The sequence below is a fragment of the Lates calcarifer genome, unplaced genomic scaffold (genome assembly GCF_001640805.2).
Source record: "Lates calcarifer isolate ASB-BC8 unplaced genomic scaffold, TLL_Latcal_v3 _unitig_1690_quiver_535, whole genome shotgun sequence".
NCBI classification, from domain to species: domain Eukaryota; kingdom Metazoa; phylum Chordata; class Actinopteri; family Centropomidae; genus Lates; species Lates calcarifer.
In genome coordinates, this window is record NW_026115692.1 from 64,631 (window position 1) to 89,274 (window position 24,644).

General features: G+C 51.4%; 2 protein-coding genes across 51 annotated transcripts in view; both read right to left on the reverse strand.

Moving 5' to 3' along the window:
- The window catches only part of LOC108890123 (NACHT, LRR and PYD domains-containing protein 12), a 70,352-nt gene extending 61,003 nt beyond the window's left edge, over window positions 1–9,349 (reverse strand). For 15 of the 50 annotated variants that reach the window (XM_051067432.1, XM_051067439.1, XM_051067417.1 and 12 more), the window contains exons 1-8: window positions 9,274–9,344; window positions 9,056–9,193; window positions 8,062–8,139; window positions 7,089–7,327; window positions 5,090–7,004; window positions 4,407–4,580; window positions 4,111–4,284; window positions 3,532–3,705 (exon numbers count right to left, since the gene is read on the reverse strand). In XM_051067432.1, coding sequence (XP_050923389.1) covers window positions 3,532–3,705; window positions 4,111–4,284; window positions 4,407–4,580; window positions 5,090–7,004; window positions 7,089–7,327; window positions 8,062–8,139; window positions 9,056–9,183 — 2,882 coding nt within the window. In that variant the 5' untranslated portion in view covers window positions 9,184–9,193; window positions 9,274–9,344. Of the gene's footprint in view, window positions 1–3,531; window positions 3,706–4,110; window positions 4,285–4,406; window positions 4,581–5,089; window positions 7,005–7,088; window positions 7,328–8,061; window positions 8,140–9,055; window positions 9,194–9,273 lie in introns of all 50 variants that reach the window. The other 35 variants (XM_051067423.1, XM_051067424.1, XM_051067442.1 and 32 more) reach the window with 8 other exon arrangements.
- Window positions 9,350–9,725: 376 nt separating this feature from the next.
- Window positions 9,726–24,644, reverse strand: part of LOC108890120 (histone-lysine N-methyltransferase 2C) — a 40,278-nt gene continuing 25,359 nt past the window's right edge. Inside the window, 41 exon segments of the mRNA XM_051067407.1 lie at window positions 9,726–10,983; window positions 11,503–11,611; window positions 11,725–11,798; window positions 12,122–12,238; window positions 12,351–12,552; window positions 12,898–13,025; window positions 13,153–13,289; window positions 13,469–13,581; window positions 13,666–14,051; window positions 14,174–14,383; window positions 14,482–14,677; window positions 14,763–14,884; window positions 14,967–15,176; window positions 15,319–15,417; window positions 15,539–15,663; window positions 15,757–15,808; window positions 15,982–16,119; window positions 16,222–16,334; window positions 16,462–16,637; window positions 16,730–16,853; window positions 16,937–17,072; window positions 17,168–17,329; window positions 17,426–17,611; window positions 17,692–17,964; window positions 18,045–18,995; window positions 19,071–19,178; window positions 19,266–19,691; window positions 19,824–20,056; window positions 20,193–20,256; window positions 20,339–20,408; window positions 20,520–20,631; window positions 20,734–21,141; window positions 21,270–21,381; window positions 21,487–21,857; window positions 21,940–22,353; window positions 22,596–22,774; window positions 22,852–23,219; window positions 23,309–23,587; window positions 23,704–23,876; window positions 23,879–24,116; window positions 24,119–24,591. Of these exon segments, the coding sequence (XP_050923364.1) occupies window positions 10,891–10,983; window positions 11,503–11,611; window positions 11,725–11,798; window positions 12,122–12,238; window positions 12,351–12,552; window positions 12,898–13,025; window positions 13,153–13,289; window positions 13,469–13,581; window positions 13,666–14,051; window positions 14,174–14,383; window positions 14,482–14,677; window positions 14,763–14,884; window positions 14,967–15,176; window positions 15,319–15,417; window positions 15,539–15,663; window positions 15,757–15,808; window positions 15,982–16,119; window positions 16,222–16,334; window positions 16,462–16,637; window positions 16,730–16,853; window positions 16,937–17,072; window positions 17,168–17,329; window positions 17,426–17,611; window positions 17,692–17,964; window positions 18,045–18,995; window positions 19,071–19,178; window positions 19,266–19,691; window positions 19,824–20,056; window positions 20,193–20,256; window positions 20,339–20,408; window positions 20,520–20,631; window positions 20,734–21,141; window positions 21,270–21,381; window positions 21,487–21,857; window positions 21,940–22,353; window positions 22,596–22,774; window positions 22,852–23,219; window positions 23,309–23,587; window positions 23,704–23,876; window positions 23,879–24,116; window positions 24,119–24,591 (8,660 nt within the window). The 3' untranslated portion in view covers window positions 9,726–10,890.

Here is a 24,644-nt window from a genome sequence, read left to right on the forward strand (position 1 = left end):
AGTGTTTGCTGCGGCGTCAAAACGTCACACGTCATCAGGCGGAGCCGGGAGCCGGTTCTCCAGTGGTACAGGTACAGTCCTGAAACCTGGAAGTAAGTTAGCATTTTAGCACTTCTGGCTCTCTCGTCCTGAAGGTTTTTTGAATGGGGTTTTGTTCAGATGCCTGAAATAAATATGTTTGGTTTTAAGACAAGCTCAAGACATCGTCATGTTTTAATCTACAACATAAAATACGTTAATACACCACTCGTGATTTTACAAGGAAGCGCCAAAAAGGTTAATTTATTTCCGGGTTTTAGGACTCATTCCCGCAGCTCTCTACTTCACCTCGGAACCTTACCTTACCTCACCTTAGGGCAGCTTTTATTTATTTTTTATTGAAAAAAGCTTGTTTGTCCAGTGTGTCATTGGTTTGGAGTCACTGGGTCACATGACATGAAAGCTACTGAAAAAACTGCAAGGGACTTCAATTCAAATATTGATTTAAAATAAATTAATTACACATTAGCAATCAAAACAGGTGTGCTACATGAGATGAAATTGTGAAAGCGGATTCAGAGTGAATGCCTGTCCAATATCCTAAATCTAAAATGAACTTCTCCACAGTCTCAGTTACTTCTTATTCCTCTTTTATGGTTTTTTCTTTTTAATGCATGCCTTCAGTGTCAGTGTGTGTTAAATTCTTATGATATGTGGTAGATCGATCGATAGTGTTACAGCAGCTACTTCACATAACAAAAGCAGTGGGTAAGTGAGAGCTATTTTAAACCAGTTATATTACATATTAAACAAAAAGTAAAACACAGACAGATAGATAAATAAATAATGAAAATATGAATTAACTGTTATAATCAGTAACCATGTACGTTACATAGATAGGCACACCAACAGACATGATTATTGTTGGAAAATCTCACTTGGCAGAGGTGTGTGTTCTACAGAGTACCACTCTACTTATTGTGTAAAACCTTTTTTGCAGAAGGTTCCAAATATAGAAAATACATAAAACCTCTTGTTCCTGATTCAGTACAAGCCTTGAAGCATATTCTTTCAGCAAAACTTTTCTTCTCAACAATGGACAAACATCTATTGAAAACATGCAGTAAACAGTTTTGACAATTATCTACACATTATCCCAGCAGCCTGGGATCACTCAATGGAGAAACACTGTGTTGTTGGAGTGGGAGGCCAGTGAGGGATCAGGACCCCTTCCTCCTGGTTTGTCACTGTGAGGGAGAATGAACCTGTCGCTGCTGCATCCATGTGTTTCTGAAGAGTCTCATCCATCTACACCCTACACAGGACAACAGAGAGTTAGTGGAGGCTGAGCTCCATTTATCCACAGAGACCTGCTCAGACAGTACAGGTGGTGTGACGTTAAATTTCCAATGCCTGATAATCAAACAGCAGCAGGAGAAGATGTAGCAGATAACTTTCAATTCATCCTTCACACAGATGAAGGGTTGACAGAGAGTACAGAACCTTTTCTATTTGGACTCATCGTTCATTCAGATTGGTATAATCCCTTCTATGTGCTAAAATGAAACTGAATAGAAACCACAGCCATTTTATACTTGGAAGAAAAGAACAATGCTGAGAAGAAAGCATATTAACACTAAGGCAACAGTGAAGCCAGGCTTTGACTTTTCAGATCCATAATCTGAAATATTATGGATCTGAAATATCATAAATCCATCATTTTCTCCTATTAGACATTTTGTCATAATTAATATATGAATTCTTGCGCGACAAGGACCAGAGCATCTTTCTGAGAGTTAGAGGGGAATGTTTTTGGGAGAGAGGCCAAAGAGAGAGATGAATGTGGAAGGTGCTGTGGTTGTTATTGTAAATAATGCCATTTAGAGCTGAAACATGTGCATCAAAGTAGCTGCAACTTACTTGCATACTTTGGCATGTAGGGTCAGTGTCAGATTTAGTTTTCATTTTAGGCAGCCTGGTCACTACCCACAGTTCATGACCACAGGTGAGGGTTGGAAGGTAGATCGGACAGTAAATCGAGAGCTTTGTCTTTTGGCTCACCTCCCTTTTGACTGAAATGGTCCGATACAATGTCTGCATCTCTCACCAAGACCAAATGTATTCTTGATCAAATTTCAAATGTCATATCAAGTAAAATTAAAGCTGCATTAATCAATATTGGATAACAATACTTGTGTATTATGCACAACAATGAAAGCAGCATGGACTGACTCCAACTACTGACCTCAGAATCTCCAGTCTCCAGTCTGGACTCTTCACAAGATCTAACAGCTCCTTCACTGCTGAATCCTGCAGGTGGTTCAGATTCAGGTCCAGGTCTCTCAGATGGGAGGGGTTGGACTTCAGAGCTGAGACCAGAGAAGAACAGCTGATCTCTGACAACCTGCAGCGACTCAATCTGAATAAAGAAAACAATCCGTAGTGATGGTGGTGTACATCATTAATATATCAGCACTGTACAGATATTGTGCGCAGTCTGAAATAAGCAAACTCAGATCAGGCTTTGGTTTATCAATTCAACAAGCCTAAGCCACTAAATCCATTATAGTAATGTACGTATTCACTGATGTTGATGATGATGTTTATTACACTATAGCGTCTGATGTTTATACAATTACTATTATTATTATTATTATTATTATTATTAATTATGTCTACTTTGGTATATATATTTTATTAATACCCATTTCCCATCCTAATGTCCATTTGAATTATATGAATGAGAATTAATAAATTCTTATTATGACTTGTCATTTCAGTATAGTGCCATAGGACACATCATAATCAATGGGTTTAACCATTAATATTGAGATTAGACTATACATAAAGTCTTGTCTGACCCCAGAGTCTCCAGTCTACAGTCTGGACTCTGCAGAAAGCCACACAGCTCCTCCACTCCTGAATCCTTCAGGTTGTTTCCATTCAGCTGAAGTTCTCTCAGATGGGAGGGGTTGGACTTCAGAGCTGAGACCAGAGAAGAACAGCCTTCATGTGTGACCAGACAACAAGACAGCCTACAGAAAGGGAAAGATTTTTTACCAACCTCTGTTAATGTTTAGGCAAAGTTCCACAGAGAGGGAAAAAGAGATCCTATACCTGAGAGTCTCCAGTCTACAGTCTGGACTCTGCAGAAAACCACACAGCTCCTTCACTCCTGAATCCTGCAGCTTGTTTTTACTCAGGTCCAGTTCTCTCAGATGGGAGGGGTTGGACTTCAGAGCTGAGACCAGAGAAGAACAGCTGATCTCTGACAACCTGCAGAGACTCAACCTGAGAAAAAAAACACAACATGCACAGTAACAGCTATTCATAGTCCAGTTACATCTTTTCAGGTTTTAAATGGGAAATTCAGCATTGCTATGTCTTGTGGAAGCGCAGTGTTCATAATTATGACATCAGTATAGTTTGAGTAGGTTATCAGTTATTGCTATTTTTATCATTAGGAAGTCCATATCTATACCATAAATGTCACCATAATATTAATCTGAAAATTTTCATCAATACAATATAAATGAAAAGGTTCTGTCTGACCTCAGAGTCTCCAGTCTACAGTCTGGACTCTGCAGAAAACCACACAGCTCCTTCACTCCTGAATCCTTCAGGTTGTTGTCTCTCAGGTCCAGTTCTCTCAGATGGGAAGGGTTGGACTTCAGAGCTGAGACCAGAGAAGAACAGCTGATCTCTGTCATGCTACAGCACCTCAACCTGAATTTTGAAAAGTATGCAGTTACTATCTCAAACCTCTCTGCACAGGAAACTGGTTAAAATTGTCAATAAAGTGATAAAAGGTTTAAAATGATACAAGTTCTGTTTCCATCCAAATGTAGTGCAAATTTTAATTGATTTTTAGTTCTAAGGTTCAGTGGACATTGCTTCATGTAAAAAATTGAAATTGAAATTGAAATTGAAATTCAAATTGAAAATGGGCATAAAAAAGATATATAAATATATAAATAATTATATGAATGACAACAGACTAGTGTTTGCATTAACAATAATTGTCACAGGATTAATTTAGTGACTGATTTTTTTTGTATATGATACATGTTCTTAGCCACCATTGCATCCATATAATATTCATCTCATCACAGAATCCAGTAACTCTCTAACCTCAAAGTTTCCAGACAGGAATCTGAACTCTCCAGTTCAGCAGACAACCGTTTTACTCCAGCGTCCTGCAGAGAGTTGTGACTGAGATCCAGTTCTTTCAGATGGTAGGGGTTGGACTTAAGCGCTAAGGCCAGAAGGACACAGCAGCTCTCTGACAGTTCACATTTATCAAGCCTATAATTAAAGGATAAATACCAAAACAAGAGTTTTACACACAAAAGCATTCCCAGCCACCAGTATCCACATAAAATAACAAATTAAAGTCATTCCTGATGAAAGACAGATGGTATACTGACCTCAGAGTCTCCAGTCCACAATGTGGACTCTTTAATCCAGCAGACAGCAACTTCATTCCTAAATGCTGCAGATAATTTCTGCTTAGATCCAGTTCTCTCAGATGGGAGGGGTTGGACTTCAGAGCCGAGGCCAGGAGTTCACAGTGAGTCTCTGAGAGTCCACAGCTAGAAAATCTGTAGTCACAAATTTAATACAAAATCCATGGCTGAACAGTTGAATAGTCATTGTACATACTGTAAAATGTATTTATTATACTATTATAAAGAGTATGGCCTAGACCTGCTCTATATGAATGTGCCCTGAGGTAACAAAGGTAACTAGAGTTCTAGAGGAGGTCTGCAACCTGGTTCCTTTTCCCTGGTAAATACGAGGGGGGCTTCAAAAAGTTCAAAAAGGACAGTCGAAAAAAAAAAACAGTTTAAGTTATGATGTTTATTTTTGCATTGCAACATGCATTTAAGGGTTCATGTTAGAACATGTTATGACACCTTAGTATGAGAACGTACGGGTGCATTGAGATCAAAATCCCTGTATATGATTTTTAACTATGTACTTTTTCCACAAACTTTTTGAAGCCCCCTCATACATTGCCTGCTGGCTGATCAGGCAGATACCGGGACACCACCACCAAACTATGATTTTGTGAAAGCAACTCCACAATATTGTATAACAATGCACTCACCGAGCCTTCCTGCAGTTCCTCACAGCTGGGATCAGTCTCTGTCGTCCCTCCACTGATGTGTTGTACTTCTCCAGGTCCAACTCATCCAGAACCTCCTCTGACATCTGCAGCATGTAGGCCAGAGCTGAGCACTGGATCTCAGAGAGTCTCTGCTCTGATCTGTTCTCTGACTTCAGGAACTCTTGGATCTCCTGATGAACTGAGTGGTCGTTCATCTCCATCAGACAGTGGAAGATGTTGATGCTTCTGTCAGGAGAGATTCTGTGAGTGTTCATCTCCTTCAGGTTGTTGATGGCTCTCTGGATGATTTCTGGACTGTTCTCTGTCTGACCCAGCAGACCTCCTAAGAGACTCTGGTTGGACTCCAGAAAGAGGCCATGAAGGAAGCGAGCAAACAGGTCCAGGTGGCCATTTTTACTTTTGAGGGATTTCTCCATGGCTCTCCTCAGGAAGACATCCAGAGATGGACCTGGGCAATCATCATCATCATCATCATCATCATCATCATCATCATCATCATCATCATCATAATCATCATCGTCGTCGTCATCATAATCATCATCATCATCCATACTTGAATCAAAGTTTTCATGTTCCCCGTCTTCTCCCAGGAAGTCCTTCAGTACCTGTGTCTTCCTGTTGGTGAAACAGTGGAACATGTAGACTGCAGCCAGAAACTCCTGAACGCTCAGATGAACAAAGCAGTAGACTGTTTTCTGGAAGATCACACTCTCTCTTTTGAAGATCTCTGTACAAACTCCTGAGTACACCAAGGCCTCTGTCACATCAAGACCACACTGCTCCAGGTCTTCTTGGTAGAACATGATGTTTCCTTTCTCCAGATGTTCAAACGCCAGCCTCCCCAGCTTCAGAAGAACTTCCCTGTCAGCCTCCGTCAGCTCCTGTGGACTCGTCTCATGTCCCTCATGGTACTTGTTCTTCTTCCTCTTTGTCTGAACCAGCAGGAAGTGTGAGAACAGGTCAGTCATGGTCTTGGGCAGCTCTCCTCTCTGCTCTGTAGTCAACATGTGCTCCAGAACTGTAGCAGTGATCCAGCAGAAGACTGGGACTCCACACATGATGTGGAGGCTCCTGGAGGTCTTGATGTGTGAGATGGTTCTGTTGGACAGCTCTTCATCACTGGATCTCCTCCTGAAGTACTCCTCCTTCTGTGGGTCAGTGAAGCCTCGTACTTCTGTTACCCTGTCAACACATGAAGGAGGGATCTGATTGGCCGCTGCAGGTCTGGAAGTTATCCAGACCAGAGCCGAGGGAAGCAGATTCCCCTGGATGAGGTTTGTCAGCAGCTCGTTGACTGATGACTTCTGTGTGACGTCAGACACAACCTTCCTGTTGTTGAAATCCAGTGAAAGTCTGCTTTCATCCAGGCCGTCAAAGATGAACAGAACTTTACAGACAGCCAGCTTCTCTGCTGTGACCTTCTGTAATGTTGGATGGAAAACATGGAGCAGCGTGAGAAGACTGTACTGCTCATCTCTGATCAGGTTCAGCTCCCTGAACGAAAGCAGAACCAGCAGACTGACATCTTGGTTTTCCAAGCCCTCTGCCCAGTCCAGAGTGAACTTCTGCACTGAGAAGGTTTTTCCAACACCAGCGACACCGTTGGTCAGAACCACTCTGATGTGTCTCTGTTGGTCAGGTAAGGCTTTAAAGATGTCCTGGTACCTGATTGGAGTGTCATGGAGGGTCTTCTTCTTGGAAGCTGTCTCCAGCTGCCTCACCTCATGTTGGGTATTAACCTCTTCACTCTGTCCCTCTGTGATGTAGAGCTCAGTGTAGATCCTGTTGAGGAGGGTTCTACTTCCTGTTCCATCAGTTCCTTCAGTCACACGTTCACATCTCCTCCTCAGACTGATCTGATGTTCATCTAAAACCTCCTGCAGACCACTATCTGCTCAAAGACAACAGATATCCATTCAGTAAGTCAAGAATTATCAGGTATTGTAACAAAGAGAAATGGACGTATCCCCAGTCTTACTTTGTACAGTGCTGGTCTGACTGGCTGTCTGCAGTCCAGGTCCTGGTCTGGATCTTTGTCCACACTGGGGACAGGAGGAGTCTCCTGATGAACCAGACTGGTCCCAGTATGAGGTGATGCACTGTCTGCAGAACCAGTGTCCACAGCTGGTAGAGACTGGATCCTTCAGGACGTCCTGACACAAAGAACAGCAGGACAGCTGCTCCTCCTCACAAACACCACTGCTCCTCTTCTTCTCTCTGTGAAGACATCAACACATTCATTTTTTACTAAAGCATTTGATTGATGGTAGGAAAACACCACCAGTGCTATGTACATGGTCTGACAAGTCTGAATTTTCTTTTCTATTTCTCACCACAGTGTTTGTTTATACAGCCAACACTTCACCAGTTAACCTCTATAGATAACTTTCACTGTGGCAATTTTAACACTGTATCATCAGTAATAAATCCAAATCAACATAAACACGGTATAAGCTGGAGCAAATTGAGTCTCCTCATTTCACTTCTTTATAACTTTTCAGAGCATTACAATAAAATATGCATTTACTGTTTGTACTATCTGAGCAAGAAACATCTTAAGTGACTCATCTTGATTTCTGTACACTGGTTCCCCATCAAATTCACAATCCAGTTCAAGAATTTTGTGATCAGTTGTAGAGCTTTGCAGGGTGAGACATCTGTCATCAGCAGTGGGTCTGATCAAGTCTGATCTAAGCTTGAAAATAAAAAAAAGGTCCTGTCCATCTTAAACCTAAGGACCTTTACCCCTACAATCTTTATCATATCATAGTGGTGTTCTATAACCAGTACTCAGGAGGTCATGGATTGATGATCTGCTCGAGGAAGTGATGATTTCTACACTGACTGACTAATGTGGCACTTCCACTGGGAAGGCGCATAGGCTGTTGGTGCACAGTAGAGAAAAAAAATAATTTCATCTTGTCTACAGAAAGGGTTAAACAATCCCTTACTTTGTGTCTGAGGGTCCAGGTTCATTACTGAAGAATGGAGGTTCATCTTTGGACAGGTCACTCTTCATAGACAGACAGCTGGATCAGAAAGACATTTCAAACTCCCTGTTACAAGAAACCAGGACCAGGACTTTACTCTTAAGGGTCCAAGAACAATTTCATTTGACCCTACATTTAATAACCAGTAGGAGTGTTTTACTGGGACCTGATTCGTAAGGTAACATTAGACTGTAAATCACAAGCTGGAGAATAAAGTGTATGTATTCCTGTTATTAAAAGAAGAATCAGGAACCACTGTTTGTCTGGTTTATCATTTTTGGACATTTGCCCAAAAACTGGATTTTTTGAGGAGTTGAGAGACAATCCTCAAATTATTTCCGTGGCAGGGATTTCACCTAATCTAAAATCATCAGGTAGATTCAGCAGAATGATCAGAGCTCTGAACTAGAGAGAGTTGAACCTCCTCTGGTTTAACTCAGGTTCTCAGGTAAAGTCGGGGTTGACAAACCCTGACTGCCTCGATCTGTGTTAAACGGTACGACGGTGGTTCAGATGTGGGTCAGTTGAGTCAGTGTTAATCAGAGTTAGTGCGTGTTGATTAAAGGGGCGTGCACCGTATCTCTCAGATGAAGAGCGCACGTTAATTCTGTGGGTTTAGAGGAATTTAAAGAGACTCTAACACCCCCCCCCTATATATATATATATATATATATATATATATATATATAAAAAGACTGACGGTCTTTAGAGAACCCCCGTCCTACAGAGTCAGCCTCTCTCAGCTGATTGGTTGTTCCGAGTTAACCACGAACATAAACTGCTCGGAGCAGTTTAGAGACGCAGCGTAAATTACCATGGCAGCAGAGCTCAGGTAACACCTATCTACCTTTCGTAGCACAGGTAAATCAGGAAGTTACACCTGACGTCACCAAGTTACTCCTGAAGTTACCCTGCCACTAACCTCCCTTCGTAGAACAGGCCTCAGGTCTCTTACTTTGTGTCTGAGGGTCCAGGTTCATCACTGAACTTTGGAGGAAGACCTTTGGACCAGTCACTCTTCATAGACAGACAGATGGATCCTGGAGACTCTGCTCTGTCCTCCTCTTCCTCCACATCATTCATCTTCTCTGCTCTGAGAGGGAAACGTGTCAGTAAATTCAGTCCACAGAGAATCTGACCGTAAAATCTAAATAATGTTGGATTAACACTCACCTCTTCTCCGCTTTCCCACTTCCTGCTCTGCAGTTGGAACTGACTCAGCACGGCCGCATTTATTTATATCCACGTCATCATTCCTTTGACTCACTGAGGCCCCCCCATGGTGTAACTGGAAATTACTGTCAGAAAGAAGCTGAACTGTTTCTCCACCTGGCAGAGCTGCTCCACACTTCACACCTCCTAAAGGTGTTCTGTGAACAAGACAGTGTGGACGTTGCATTTCCTGTGGCTGTTTCACAATAAAAGCCAGTTGAAGTATTTAAATGTGAAGCAGCAGGAGAGAAACATAAAAAACAAATTCTCAGCAGTGACACTGGATCACAGGCTGCATCTCTACTTATCAACACACTGTACCGTCTGAGGTCAACCTGAGGCGCACACACACACACACACACACACACACACACACACACACACACTCAGTAATGATGCACAAACAGCAGCTGTGTTGTTTCTTCAAGATGTAAAATATTTTATTTTCTGTAAATGATTCTAAATCAGATTCCACATTTTTCCCAAAAACAAACAAACATCATCATCATCATCATCATCATCACACTGTTTACGTCCAATAATAAAAAACAAAAAAAGCAAAAACAAGGCTTTGTGTCGTCTTCCTGTACACGTCAGCAGAGTCCTGATAAAAGCTCATATGTACACGGCAGCAGGACTCGGAGCTCCACGACAACAACGACAAAAAACAACAGAAACAAACGCACACAGACGTCTGCAGCCAAAAACAACAACAAAACAAAGAGCTAAAGTCAGATGAAGGCCGCAGTGACGCCCGCCCGACACTCAGGAGGCTTTTAGTCTGTTCACAGTCTTTGTCCAATCAGATCGCAGCGTCTCCGGCACCGGGACAGGAAACAGGAAACAGGAAACAGAAAGAGTGAGTCTCTGACAGAGGAGCGCTCCGATCGGCAGGTGATGAAGGTGAGGATGAGGATGTTAAGGTAGCTCTCGGTGGGAGTGATCTCTAGACTTTTATCTTTGTCCTTTTTTTAATTTATGGTACAGATATTTACACGCTGCGACTCCGGACCTCGAACTCACCATGGATTTAGAAAATAGCTTCATTCAGTAATAAATACAAAAAGAAAAAAATCTCTTATCTTACAGGAAATTAACAAAACGCAGGGAGGAGGAGGAGGAGGAGGAAGAAAGCGACTCGTGGAATCAAGTTTCTCTGGAAATTTGTTTTTTTGTGGAGTTTTGTGTTTTTTTATTTTAGTGCAAGTTGAGTTAATAAACCTCCCTTTGACGACACGTTCTGTTATTTCAGTGGCGTTTAACTCACATTTACATCTGTGCTCATTTTTACACACAATATACACAGAGGACCAGCCTCTTCATTAGCCCCGCCCCCTCACCTGCCAATCACTCACATGTGACCCCACCCACCCTGATATATAACCCCGCCCCCCCATCATCATTATTATCTGTCTGATCAAACCTGTATTGATCAGTTTTATTATTATTATTAGATTCACTTCTGATATGAAGTCGAGCTCCGCCCACAGAGAGGCGGGCGATCGACATCCAGCTTCAGCACCGAGAGAGAGAGAGAGAGAGCTGCCGGTGTGTGTGTGTGTGTGTGTGTGTGCGTGTTCAGTTCATCCATTTGCGGCAGTTGACGGCTCCACAGTGACAGGGGATCTTATGTTGATCGTCCTCCAGGTCGAACTTGTAGTCATAGCACAGCTGAGAGAGAGAGAGAGCGAGATCAATCAGAGGAAAATGTTTACCTGTATACAGAAACCAGGAAGTCAGTTAGCATGTTAGCATGTTAGCTCTTCCTGTTGTCAGTGTGTTTCTGGTTAAATGTCTGAAATAAGGTCTGTGGTTTTAACACAAGCTCCAGACATTTTCAGGTTTGATTCTCCGACATAAAATGGGTCAGTAAATCCCCCACTCCTGATGTTTGAAGCTTTTACGTGTCTTAAAAAAGGCGGTTGCTAACGAGTGTCTAAATGAGACTACAGAGGTTGTCGGGGACGTTAACATGAAAACCCATCTACTCACCAGTCCACCTTTACAGCCTCGTTGTGTTTCTACTCACGCTCTTTCAAACTCTCACTAACTTTCTAAGAAGAAAGGCTTTTGTAGAAGAGCTCAGAGCTAAATGAAATGAGCAGTGGAGACTGGATTTACAGACTGACTGACTGATTGATTGACTGATTAATTGATTGATAGACTGATTGATAGGTGTCAGTGTGCTACCTCTTCTCCTCTCTGGATGCGTCTGCAGGAGCTGATGATGATCTTGTTCTCCTTCTCCACAGTCACCACCTCTGTGATGCAGTTGGGAGCACACGAGTGGTTGATGTACCTGTCAATCACAGAGAGTCATTACTGGGCCAGTCAGGACAGAGGTCAGAGGTCAGGGCCCCGCCCCCTCCAGTAAGACGACCTGTATTAAAAACCAGTCTGAGCCGGTCTCACCTGGCAGGTCCTCCAGTGATGGTGGCGTCGATCACAAAGTCGTTGTCGATCCGAAACATGTACACACCACGGTTCTACACACACACACACACACACACACACACACACACACACACACACACACACACACACAGCATCAGTGAAATGTTCAGGTTGTATTAGTTTCATTAGACGAAACTTCTTCCAGTTTCCTGTGTCACTGATGAGAAACGTGAGTTTCCTGTTCTGCTGTGTGTCTGAGCTGCGTCCACTGTTAGCTGTTAGCTGTTAGCTTCTCAGGGTGAAAACAGCTAACGTTGCTAACAGGAAGTCAGTTTGATTGATTACATCAATGCTGAATCATCCACATCTGTAGGAACCATTATCCTCTGTGTGTGTGTGTGTGTGTGTGTGTTACCTGTGACTCATACAGCCTCTCCTTGCGATTGGCCACCTCACTCCTGATGATGGTGCCGATGTACTCGATGACCATGGTGCATTTCTCGATGTCTCTGGCGGCGTACAGACCCAGACCCTGCACACACACACACACACACACACACACACACACACACACACTCGGTCAGTCAGTGCCTCCTCTGTCAGTCAGGTGTGGTGTGCTCTACCTGTGCTGGCGGGCGTCTCACCTGGATGCGGGAGCGGGCCAGGTATACGTTGCTCTTCCACTCGGCCTTCATGCGTCGGTACTGGGACGACTTGGAGTGGCGTCCCTGGTGAGCGCCGGCCACGGACTCGCCCGGAGACAGAGAGATGACGCCGGGGACCAGGCCCACGATGGAGCCCACCGAGCCCTGACACCTGGGGGCGATGCTGGTCAACAGGTACGGCCTGCCGCAGATACAGAGACACGTCATCTGCTGCTCTCACAGCAACCAGACTCCATAGAGAAAAACAGGGATTTAACCAGGAGCTGCTGGAATACCACCGCCTCCATCTGTTAGTGTGTTTGTGTTACTGTGTGACTTTCAGTGGTGGAAGAAGTAATCAGATACTTTACTGAAGTAAAAGTACCACACAGTAACACAAACACACTAACAGATGGAGGCGGTGGTATTCCAGCAGCTCCTGGTTAAATCCCTGTTTTTCTCTATGGAGTCTGGTAGAGAGATATAGAGATGTTTCTGGTTAAACTCTCTTGACTAATCAATCGATCGATCAGTTGATCAGGTTTACCTCTTGGCCTGGCAGGCTTTGGGTTCAGAGCGGGCCGAGCCTGACGGGTTGAAGGCCAGAGGCCACTCCATCAGAGGGTTCCTGCCGTAACGGAAGGTGTAACGGTCACAGGCCTCCACACCTGGCAACTACACACACACACACACACACACACACACACACACACACACACACACACACACACACAGGGTCAGTCTGAGTCTGGATTTAACGTGTGTGTGTGCATGTGTGAGTGTGTGTGAGTGTGTAACGTACAGACTCGATGATCCGGGTCACTGCAGACGTGGTCAGACCAAACAGGTCTTCTCCTTTCAGGTAAACTGGGAACAGCTTCAGAGTCCCACTGGAGGATCTGATCTGGGAGATGGGCTCCAGTATCTGGTCCCACACAGCTGCGTGCGCACACACACACACACACACACACACACACACACACACACACACACACACACACAGCGTTGTAACTAAAGGATCCTGACTCTCAGCAGCTACCTCGTCACCTCGTCACAGCTGCTGAATCTCTGAGTCACTTCCTGTCTCTACAGGTGACGTTCCACCTGGTGAGGTTTACCTTTGGGCGTTGGTCCGGTCAGTATGAGGTCGTCGTGTCCTTTCTCCACCACCTTCACCTTAAACAGCGGCTCCGCCTCCTTCTCCTCGATGTAGCACATGTATTTACAGCGTCTGCAGGAGCAGAGATCAGAGCTGGTTCAGTTCAACACGTTCCTGAGTGAAACCTGTGACACTGATGCAGTCAGACCAGTTCACCTGTTGCTGTGGCGCATGCTCCAGTAGATGCGGTTGGCGTGGTAACCGACGGGGAAGATGGAGGCCTGGTTGTGGAAGGCCTTCATCTGCTGTGGGAGGAGCCTGCCGATGGCGCGGAACAGCAGGCTGCCGACCCGGAAGGTGTGCTGCCGCTCGCCGCGCTGCACCACGGCGGCGATCTGCCGCGCCTCGTCCCGCTGCACGTACACCCGCCGGAACACGGCGAAGCACCGCAGCTCTGAGTCGTACGGGTCGGAGACCGCCGCCATCGCCGCCACCGGGTCGGGGGTCGGCCCCGGAGTGGAGGAGGGGGAGCCGCTGGAGGACCTGTCCCCGCTGAGAGGAACCGTCCTGGGCTTATGGAGGTGACAGAGCATCGTCTTATCCTGGAGGAGACACAGACACAGGTGTGACCAGGTGTGACCAGGTGTGTTCACTGTGTGTCGGCTCAGACAGGTGAGTGTGTGAACATCAGTGTCTCCAACCTCTACCCTCGTGCTGTGCGTACCTTGAAGAAGGTGCAGTGGGCCTGCAGGGCGCAGGTGAAGTGGTAGGTGTTGGTGCAGCGGAGGCGGTTGCAGCCGCTCGTGGCGCCGGTCTGCTGACAGTGGGCGCAGCGCAGAGTCAGACCTCGTCTCAGAGCCAGTTCCACGTTGATCAGAGCGCCGGCCTGAGTCTCGTACACCTCACTGGACCACAGGGCGCAGTTCAGGTGGACCTGAGACACGGCGACAGACAGGTTATTAACCGAGACTCTGCTGGTCTAGACCTCCATCAGAGATGCCGCTGACCCAGACCAGAGCCCCGCAGACTCACCCACAGATCCAGGTCCAGGTTCAGCAGTCTGGCCGGTCCGTCCGTCTGTCCATCTCCCTGCTGGTGACAGAAGCAGCACCTCCGCTGGTCTTTGGGCAGCGGGTCGGGGCGAAGACACACCCCCAACTTCTTCAACAGAACGTCTACTTCCTCCTCTGTTGGTATGGCGACCGCCTCGTTAGGGATGCAAGGACCCCTGGGTAAAAAGCAGAGAGGTACAGGGTAATGCTAACCAGCTAAGAGTGATGCTAACAGGCTAACTAGCTCAGTGGGATGCTAACCGGCTGAGTGTGATGCTAACGCTCCAGCGTCTCCAGCGGGAATTCTTCATCCTCTTTCCGTGTCGAGACAAGTCCTCCCCACCTGGGACCGCGCGGGGGCGGGGCTTCAACTTCACCTTCACCTGTAAACCAATCAGAGTCAATCGACCATCGAATCATTTCACTGATCACAAATCAATCGTTCAGGTCGGCGGCCACACCCACCTTCAGGCTGTCCATGCGGGGCCTGGTCTCCATGGTGATGGCGGAGGCAGGGGGGAAGGAGAGTGTTGGGGAGGAGGAGGCTGGGGGAGGTGAGGGGGGAGTCTGGGGGAGGGAGTGGACAGCAATGGAGGACATGTTGTTGGTGTACTGGTGCTGGACTCTGCTGGGAGGGGGGCGCTCAGAGCCGGAGAGCAGGACGGGGACCGCAGGCTGAGGACAGACCGAGAGACGCTATGATGTCATCAACTGCTCGCCATGACCCCTTCAGACGGGTGTGTCACCCCTTTACAGTCCCCCTCAAACACAGCTGCTGCTCCTGATCAATAACCAATAATCTGATGTAACCTCTCACCTTGGTTCCAGGTGTTCTGCTCTGCAGGTCAGATGTGTAGAGAGCAGAGCAGTTCGGACTACAGAACACCAGGCTGGATCCTGGTCTGGACTGACCCTCCTGTAACACACACACACACACACACACACACACACACACACACACACACACACACACAGTGACTTCCTGTCCGACATCTTTGTAGTTCTACCCTCTCACAGAGCTGTCTGCTGAGTCCCACCTGTTTGAGCTCTTTAATGATGCGGACTCCGTTTCCCAGCAGCACCTTGCAGTAGCTGCAGCACTGAGACCTGGCTGCAGCAGCAGCAGCAGAGCCGCCATGTTGGTTGTAGTCCATCCTGACACCTGGAGGAAACACACACAGGAAACACAGCTGTCAATCACAGCAGAGCGAGACAGGAGCAGGGAGTGACGCAGGTGAACAGGTGATGTACAGACCAGTGTTTCCAGCTGCAGGTGGAGGTCTCTGCTGACGGCTGCCTGTCGAACCCTGCGCACACACACACACACACACACACACATTAACCCAGCAGGTTACAGGACCTGTCAGGTGCAGGTGTGTTCTTGTATCGTGACCTCCAGGTGTTCTGTCAGCTGAGTTTCCTTTTTCTTTAACCTCTCTGTGTGACATCAGCGTGATCACCTGTGTGGGCGGGGTCTTACCTGCGTCAGCGGCACTCGCACTCCGGCCAGCAGGGCCAGGGAGCTGCGCTCAGGGCCGGCCGGCCGGCTCAGCTGGTAGTCGACGGGGACCGGGACCCGAAGGAGCTCCGCCACCGCCGCCATCACACCTGCTACGTTCTGGAAACAACACAGTGATGTCATCAGGAGGGAGGGGCTACTCACTGACCCCCCCCCACCTCCAGATTTAAAGACTGGTTCCACATGGATCCGTTTGTTTACCTGAGCTGCCACAGGGTTCAGGGTGATCGCTATGGTAACCAGGTCTGTGTTGGAGCAGGAGGGAGGACCCTGATGGTTAGGCTCCGCCTTCACTTCCTGTTTCATCGCAGAGCCTGCGCACACACACACACACACACACACACACACACACACACACACATTAAGGTGTGTTGTTAGTCCTCCTTCGACAGCTGCGGTAAAGACAGACAGACAGGCAGCGTGACTCTGAACATGGCCGACCTTTCCCCAAGGCGCAGGGCATCATGGGTATCGGAGGCGAGGGGCAGGGCGAGGGCGGCTCCAGTTTGATGAAGGAGAGGTCGGGGTACCTGCTGACCTCCATGTCCGCCACGCTCTCCGGAGACGACGACGGGACGAAGCCGTCTGGGCTGTCGCGCTCCGACGAGTCCTGGACCCTGAGGAGGGAAAACACAGGAAGGAGAAAGACGAGTCAGAGGAGGAAGAGGAGGAGGAGGAGGGAGGAGGGAGAGGAGGAGGTGGAGTTTACCTGAGCTCCTCCTGGTTGTTGTGGGGCGGGGTCGGCAGGGAGGCGGGGACGTCTACGGTCTTGGTGGCGTGGTTCAGAGCCAGAAGCTCCTCCCCTTTCTGCTTCAGCCCTGACACACCTTTCACTGAGGAAACACCAGAGAGTTACTTCAAAATAAAAGCACTTCCTGTTCCTGACTGGTTGGACTAACGAGGATCACCCTCTCACCATCCTGCTCCGTGATGTCCTTCCTGGACAGCTCCTCCGTCGTGGCGAAGCCGTTCACCAGTTTCTGCCTGGCCACAGGTGGAGGTGTGGGGGGCAGCGAGGCCGGAGGTGTGGGGGGGTTACTGAGGTTATTCTGCTTGGGGGGGGGGTCAGAGTGAAGAAGGTTAAACATCTGTGTAACTGACACAGAGTCACAGCAGCAGTATTACTGCAGTATTTCTGCAGGAGTACCTTGTATATGAGTTGGGAGTAGTAGTCGGTGACTCCGTCCAGGCAGCCGTTACCGAAGGAGCCCGTCAGTCTGGAGTCTCTGCCCAGAGAGGAGCTGCCGTACGGGGGGAACAGACTCAGATCCACCCCCAGAACAGGCTCCATGAGGGGCAGCACCGACAGCTGAGGGGGCGGTAATCAATAATCAATACAGACAATAAGCAATAACCAAACTGAAGAGTGATAGAGGAGGTGAGGAGGAGCAGAGAGGAGGTGTACCTGTCTGAGCTGTGTCATCAGGGGGTCGGAGGAGGTGGAGGAGGAGTGCAGCGTCTTCTCCTCCTCCTCTCTCTTCCTCCTCTTGTATTTGGCAGGAGCTTTGTCCTTGTCGGGCCGAGCGAGTCTCTTACAGCGCTGAGTCTTCTTCCTGTCCAGCAGGTCTGGACCTGGACTGTCCATCATCACCTGGAGGAGGATAAGAGCACCGGGTCAGTCCTGCACCAACACGCTACCAACCCGCATCCCTCTACGCCCCCCCTCCTCACCACGTTGCTATGAGAACCAGGCCTGTCCTCCTCCTCGGACCGGACGCTCTCGTTGGACAGCTGGCGGCGGGCGGTGGGCGTGGCCTGGCCGGTGGGCGACGGCGTGGTGGCTGGGGAGGTCTTGTCCTTGAGCAGGTGTCTGAGCAGCTCCTTCCCTCCGTCTCCGTCTTTACCTCCCCCCTGGAGAGGAGAGGGGGAGGAGAATCCCTCCACCCCGCCCTCCTCCATCTTCACCACGCCTCCTCCGCAGGCCCCGCCCTCCTCCTGCTCCTCCTGCGAGACAGACGAGGACACAGAATGAAGCCCTGAGCTCAACAACAAACAACATCAGTTTTCTCACTAAATCTCCGAACCTTGACCTCCAGACGAGCTGCAGACAGGGGGCCTCTCTGACACTCCGTGCCCAGGACGGAGGCTCTCTGCTGGGCAGCGGAGCTGACCGACAGCTGCCTCTCCAGCTCGGATGACGGGGCCAGACCGGGGAACAACACGTCTGATTGGTCCAGGCTGCATCGAGTGGGCGTGGAGCAGGAAGTGTCAGAGACCGCCGGAGTGGGCGGGGCTGTGATGTCATCTGAGTGGGAGGACAGGGGCGTTCTGGATCCCCCTGCGGCGTCCTCTCCCTCCCTCTTCCTGCTCCTCCTCTTCTTGGGTTTGTCGTCTGGGATGATGTCAGAGTAGAGCTGGATGAGGGAGGCGGGGCCTCCGGGGAACGAGGGAGGGAGGGGGGTTGAGGGGGACGAAGAGGAGGAGTCGTGTCCGAATCGATGAGCCTGACCCCCGGGATGGGAGGGGGTCATTCCTGCGGCGCTGATCCCAGCCGGGCGGACCTGTCCTGGAGTCGAGGGCCCGGCGGGGCCCGGGAGCCTCGGTCTGGTCTGGAGGCCGGAGGGAGCCACGTCCACAGGGGGGCCGTGTTCAGGCAGGACCCTGCTCCGCTCAGCTGCGACACCGGGCAGCAGCCCGGGACCCGGGTGAGCTCCAGGGTGCAGGGGTCCTGTGAAGCCCTGGTGGAGGCCTACCTGCTGGGAGAACGGCGCCCCCACCTGGCCCTGGTGCTGCGCTGGCGGTCTGGAGGCCGGGGGGGACTGGAGGAAATCCTGGGGCAGCTCGGAGCTGAAGAAAGGCATCTGCGACAGGCTGTCCCCGCCCGGGGCGGGAGTCGGCCCCGCAGGAGCTCCGGATCCGGGTGTTTGTCCGAGGCGAGCTCCGGCTGCGACTCCGGTCCCGGGACCCATGGAGGCTCCCAGGAGGCCTTGCTGCTCCAGCTCCAGTCTCTGCTGCAGGGCCCGGTGACGCTCCACCTGAGAGCAGAGGGAGACAGTTAGAGCCGAGCCGGTGCCTCCTGTGGGGAGAGAGACGGCAGGGTGGGGGGTCACCTCCTGCATGAGCTGGACTCTCTGCCGCTCCTGCTGCTCCCTCAGCCTCTCCCTCCGCTCTCTCTCCTGGAAACCTTCGCTGAACGGGTTGTTGTCGTCAAACTTCACCTGCAGGTCGGAGACAGAGGACGAGTCAGACACGTCTGAGATGAAAAACTCCTCCCACGCCGCGTCCTCAGTCGTCTGTGGTCTTACCTGCGGCGTGGGGGCGGCTGCGTCCGCTGCTGCTCCGTTGGCTCCTCCGGTGGGGCCCCGGGGGCTGGTGCTGAAGCCCGCTGTCGGAGTGGCGAGGCTAGGCACCATGACCGGGGGGGTCTGGGTGTGGGGGGAGGCCTGGGGGGCGTTCGGCATGGTGGGGGTCATCTGATGGGGCAGGTGATGCGGCATCCTCTGCCCCATCACTCCTGGAGCCCCGCCCCCCGGAGTCCAACCAGGAGGGACGTTAGAGACGCAGGCCGGGCCGGGGCCCATGGGCTGGGACAGCAGAGTCTGGGGGATGGGGGGGGCTCCTGCGGGCATCATGGGGGGGGCAGCTGGCGGCTGCTGCAGAGCTCTCTGCTGCTGCTGTTTGGTCCTGTAGTCCTCGATCAGCTCGGCGTGATCCTTCTGCTGCTTCCTGATCTGAACACACAAACCACACACAGTCACCTCACACACAGCTCAGGGTCACTCACACACACTCCCACAGTTATTCTGTCACCGTGTGTCTGAGTGTGTGTGCAGCTGCTCTCCTGTGTTCCCAGGTGTATCTACCTGCTCCAGCTGCTTCTGGACCGTCCCCTGCTGCTCGGTGATGTAGCGGAGCTGGGCGGCGTCCTCCTCGGCGAACGCTCGGCCGGCCTTCTTGGCCGTCCTCTGCTTGGCCGACAGGGCCTTCTTGGTCTTGCGGTGGGCGGCGATCTGCTCCTCCAGGAGGCGCTGCTGCATCTGCAGGAGCTGCTGCGTCTCGCCCAGCCACTCCTCGTACTGACGCCGCTGAGACTCGTCTGCAGGAAGAACCACAGCTGTCACTTCATCTGTGTTTTCTCTTTATCTAAGACGTGTTCTGTCTCTTCTGTTTAACGGACACTGAGAGACAAAGTGAGGACGTTCGTCGTCCTCCCATCACTTCCTGATACTCACTGACGAAGCCGGGGCCGAAGCTGGGGGGGCTGGGTCGCACCAGCTGAGGGTTCAGCTTCCCGTCCTGAGAGGAAGAGAGAGACACTCAGAGCTCAGCAGAGAGGAGACAGAGGCTGACGGTCCTCTGTGGGACACACGGCTCTTACCTGTACCAGGTGTGGAGGCTGAGGGGGCCCCTCTGGACCCGGGGCCGCTGGAGCTGGAGTCTGCTGGAACCTGAGAAACAGTTTGTCCTTTAACCAACGCAACTCAGCTTCAAATAACCTCCACCACAAAATATCATCTGCTCCGTCTGAGCCATCTGAGGTCAGAGGTCAGAGGTCGTACCTGTTGATGACGATGGGGTTCAGACCCAGGTTCCCCTGAGTCATCACCTTGTTGATGCCCTTCAGAGCCACCATCTTAGCCTTCATGATGGGGTCAGTGATGGAGTCAAAGTCTGCTGGACACACACACACACACACACACAGCGTTCACAAAGGACCTTTTCAAATTAAAAGCATGACGCTCAGGTTCAGGTCTGTCAGGGTCCAGGTCTTACCCATGCTGGGGAACAGAGGGTCTGGTGTGGACCTCTGTCTGATCAGGGCCTGCATCTGTTTCTGCTGCTGCTGCTCCTGACGCTCCTGGTCCAGGAGATCCTGCAGGAGGAGCGGCTGCTCCTCCAGGAGCAGAGGCCGGTGCTTGTTCTGGTTCTGGTTCTGGTTCTGTACCTGGTTCTGGTTCTGGGGGAAAACAGCCTGGCCCTGAGACTGGGTCAGGGTCTGGGTGGACGTTCCCGGGTGTGAGGGCTGGGTGGGGGGGTTGAGGAGGAGACGAGGCTGGGGGGGCTGGAGGGACAGCGGGTGAGGAGCGGTGGGGGGGACCTGAGGGTGAGGAGGGAGGAGAGCTGAGGAGGAGGGGGAGGGTCCAAAGGGTCTCTGCTGCTGCTGGAAGACAGACGGGTGACCTGAGGAGGAGAGAGGAGGAGAGAGGAGGAGGAGGAGGAGGAGACTTTCTGGTTAAACATCAGCTCAGTAAAAACAGATCAATAATCGATCAATAACTGATCAGATGAGCTGTTTGAGATCTGTGTACCTGCAGCCATGGGGGGGTGAACCCTGGGAGTGAGGCCTGATGACGGAGCCTGTTCCTGGGCCTGGAGAACTGGCAGGGCCCCTGAACCAGAACCAGAGTCCTCCACCTTCTCCTGCAGGGGGGGGCAGTCATGTATTATTGCTTCTTTATTGATCACTGGTTTATCCTGTTATTGATTAGTACCAATATATAGACCAATATATATAGATGGTCCCACCTTGCTGAGGAGGCCGGAGGAGCCTGCTGCCTTGGTCCCTGGAGGTCCTGGTGGTCCAGGGGGTCTGCTGGTGGTGGGGAGCCCAGGCTGTGTTGTGAGGTGCTGGGTGGAGGCGGGGCTGTCTCTGGCTTCTGTCTTGATGCCGTCATTCACTTCCTGTTTTACCTGGTGGGCGTGGCCATCCGTCTTCCTGGACCCGCCCACTTCGTCCTTCTCCTCCACCGGCTCCAGGTCCAGCTCCTCGTTGAACATGTCCTTCTTGTCCTCCAGGTTGAGCTCGGGGTCGGCGTAGGCGATCAGGTCGAACTTCCCCGACAGCAGGAAGTCGTCCAGGTGGAGGTCATTCGGACCCAGATCCAGGTCCTCTTTACCTGAAACACAAATCCAGAGTGAGTCAGACAGGATGAAATCAACCCGATCCCTCCGAGGATCACGTGACTTGTGCGTTCGTACCGTCTTCGGGGTCGAGGTTCAGGTTGAGGTCGACCAGATCTTTCACCTCCACGTCCTCCAGATCCTTCACGGCCGAGTCCTCCCCCTCCAGGTGCTCCTCTATCCCATCGGCCCCCGGGAGCGTCGACTCGCCACTCTGAGTCAGAGCTGCTGCGTGGCCGAGCTGCTGGTTCATCTGCTCCACGCCGCCCGCCATCACCATCTGCTGGCCCAGAGGCACCTCGCCCATCCTGGCACCCTGAGCCGGCCTGACCGGGGACGGCAGCGGGGCCTCGGAGTCCGGGGCGGTCGGCAGAGGGAAAGGCAGCCTCAGGCGGTTCTCCGGGGCCCGGTGTCGAAGCTCGATGTATGGCTGTCCCATGATGCTGTGCTGCTGGATGTGGAGGGAGCGGGGGGGGAACGGCTGGGGGACACCTGAGGAGGGAGGGGTGGAGGGGTGGAGGGGTGGGAGTGTTCATAAAATCAATAAATAATAATTAGAATTCAGATCCTGAAGTGTCAATACCAGAAAATCAAACTGCAGCTCCAGTTTATCGAGGTCAAAGGTCATCTTCAGTTTCAGCTCCTGCACTTTGACTCCTGATCTCGGTGATTTTTAGACACCATGGATCAATCAATCAATCAACTAATCAATGATGCCGTCCTGACCTGGCATCATGTGCGCGTTGGGAGCGTTGAGGGGTCGGATGCCGGATGAACTCCCCGGACATCGGCCTTCTCATCTGGACAGTGACTCCCTCCACCCCACCTGAGCCCGGATCCAGGCACCGCGCCCTGGGGAGCACGCAGGAAGGAGTCCTGGAGGCCCGCTGGAGCTCCTGGAGGAGCGCCGAACCTGGAGGAGAGGAGACGTGAGTTCAACAGACCACATCATCAGGGTTGGTCAGGACCAGGTTCTGTTAGTCCTCTCACCTCAGCGCTGGTCCTCTGACACCCAGCTCTCTGGGGAGGCTCTGCCTGGGGAAGGGAACCTCGTTGGGGGTGAAGCCCCTCTGCTGCTCCCCTGGGAATCCTCCGGGGAACCTCGGGCCCGGAGCTACCGCCGGCCCACCGGGCCTCACCGTGCCGGGGTAGGGAGGCGGGGGGCGTCCAAACAGGTCTGCTGGAGGAGCGGTGGAGTTGGATGAGTCCTCCTGGGACCAGTGCCGGGGAGTTCCTGAACCAGGGGCGGGTCCAGGAGGAGCAGCAGGTCCAGAGGCCGGCTCCTGGAGACCCTTCTCCTGCCGGAGGGCGCTCTTCTGCTGCTGCTGCCTCAGGATGAGCTGCCGCAGCCGCTGACGCTGCAGCACACAGAGAACACAGTGGAACACAGACAACACAACAAACCGCAGAGGACTGAGCTGCTCTCAGGTGAGGTCACCTGTCCTACCTGTCTCAGCTTCTCCTCGGAGTCACCGGGCTGAGGCAGAACGCTCATTGGTCCGTCTAAAGAGGCCACTCCCAGCACGGCCATTTCATTGGCTGTCGTCTTGTCCGTCTGCGAGGGGCCTGGTGTCATGTGACCCTGTTCGAAGGGGTCGTGTCCCGGAGTCTGACCGGCCAAACCAGAGAAACCGCCCTCATCTGATATCCCAGGGTGCTTTGGGGTCTGGCTGCTGGGGGTTCTGGGAAATGAGTCCTGTTGTTGTTGTTGTCTTCCTGGAGACTGCTGCACTGAAGAGAGAAAACACAAACACAACACAATAAAGAACTGCAGTACAGTGTATATACTTCAGTACAGTGAGTGTAACCTGCAGTACACAGTATAGTACAGTGTGGTGGTACCTGGTGGTGTGTCTGGGTGAAGGTCACTGCGTCTCCAGACAGTCCTGGAGCCAGAGGGGACGACCCGGACCCTGCAGGCTGAGGAGTGAAGCTGTCCACCGGGGCCTGGATGAAGGGCTCGGGGCCCTTCTGGGGCCGTGGCGTGGAGGGCTGCTGGGCGTACGGGTCCGCGAGGGTCGCGGTGTACCCACGGGCTGGGCGTAGGGGTCGGCTGTTCGCTGACTCCCCGGCGACCGAGGGAAACGCTCGGTGACGGAGGGGCGGGGCGTCCCCGGGTTGGAGGCGTAGGGGTCGAGGGTCGGGTGGGAAGGGGACGGCCGACGGGTGGCGGACTGCTGGTTGTACTGGTCCAGGCGCAGTGCGGGCGGGGTGGGGAGGTACGAGGGGTCGGAGTGTGGGCGTGGAGTACCGGGGTCTGGGGGTTGGCGTAGGGGTCAGGAGAGGGCCGGGAGGTCAAAGGTGACTGCTGGGCGAAGGGGTCTGCGATCTGCTGGCTGTAGTCGGGTCTGGGGGTGCCGGGCGTCTGGGCGTACGGGCTGCGGTGGGGGGAGCCTAGCCCTGACAGCGGACTGGAGGGGAAGGGAGGATCCTGAGATGGGGGGAGGGCAAAGCCCAGGTCTGTGGGTCTGGACGGGTCCCTCCTTCCTCCTCCTCCTCCTCCTCCTGCGCCTCCAAACACCTCCTGCTGAGGCTGATGCTGGGGGGGCATGGGGGCTTTAAAGACCCCTCCCTGGACCAGTTCACCTGCCAACCCCCCAGCACGGAGATTACCGGTGTTAAGAGGAGTCCTCTGGTAGGTCTCTGCTGCTCGGATACCAAGTCTGGCTGTGAGGTCAGAGGCCGAGCCAGAGGGGGGGCTCATCATACCTGCTCTGCTCTGCTGCAGGCCTGGGAGGAGAACACAAGGAGGAGGTGAGGAGGAGGAGAAAACGACGAGAGGA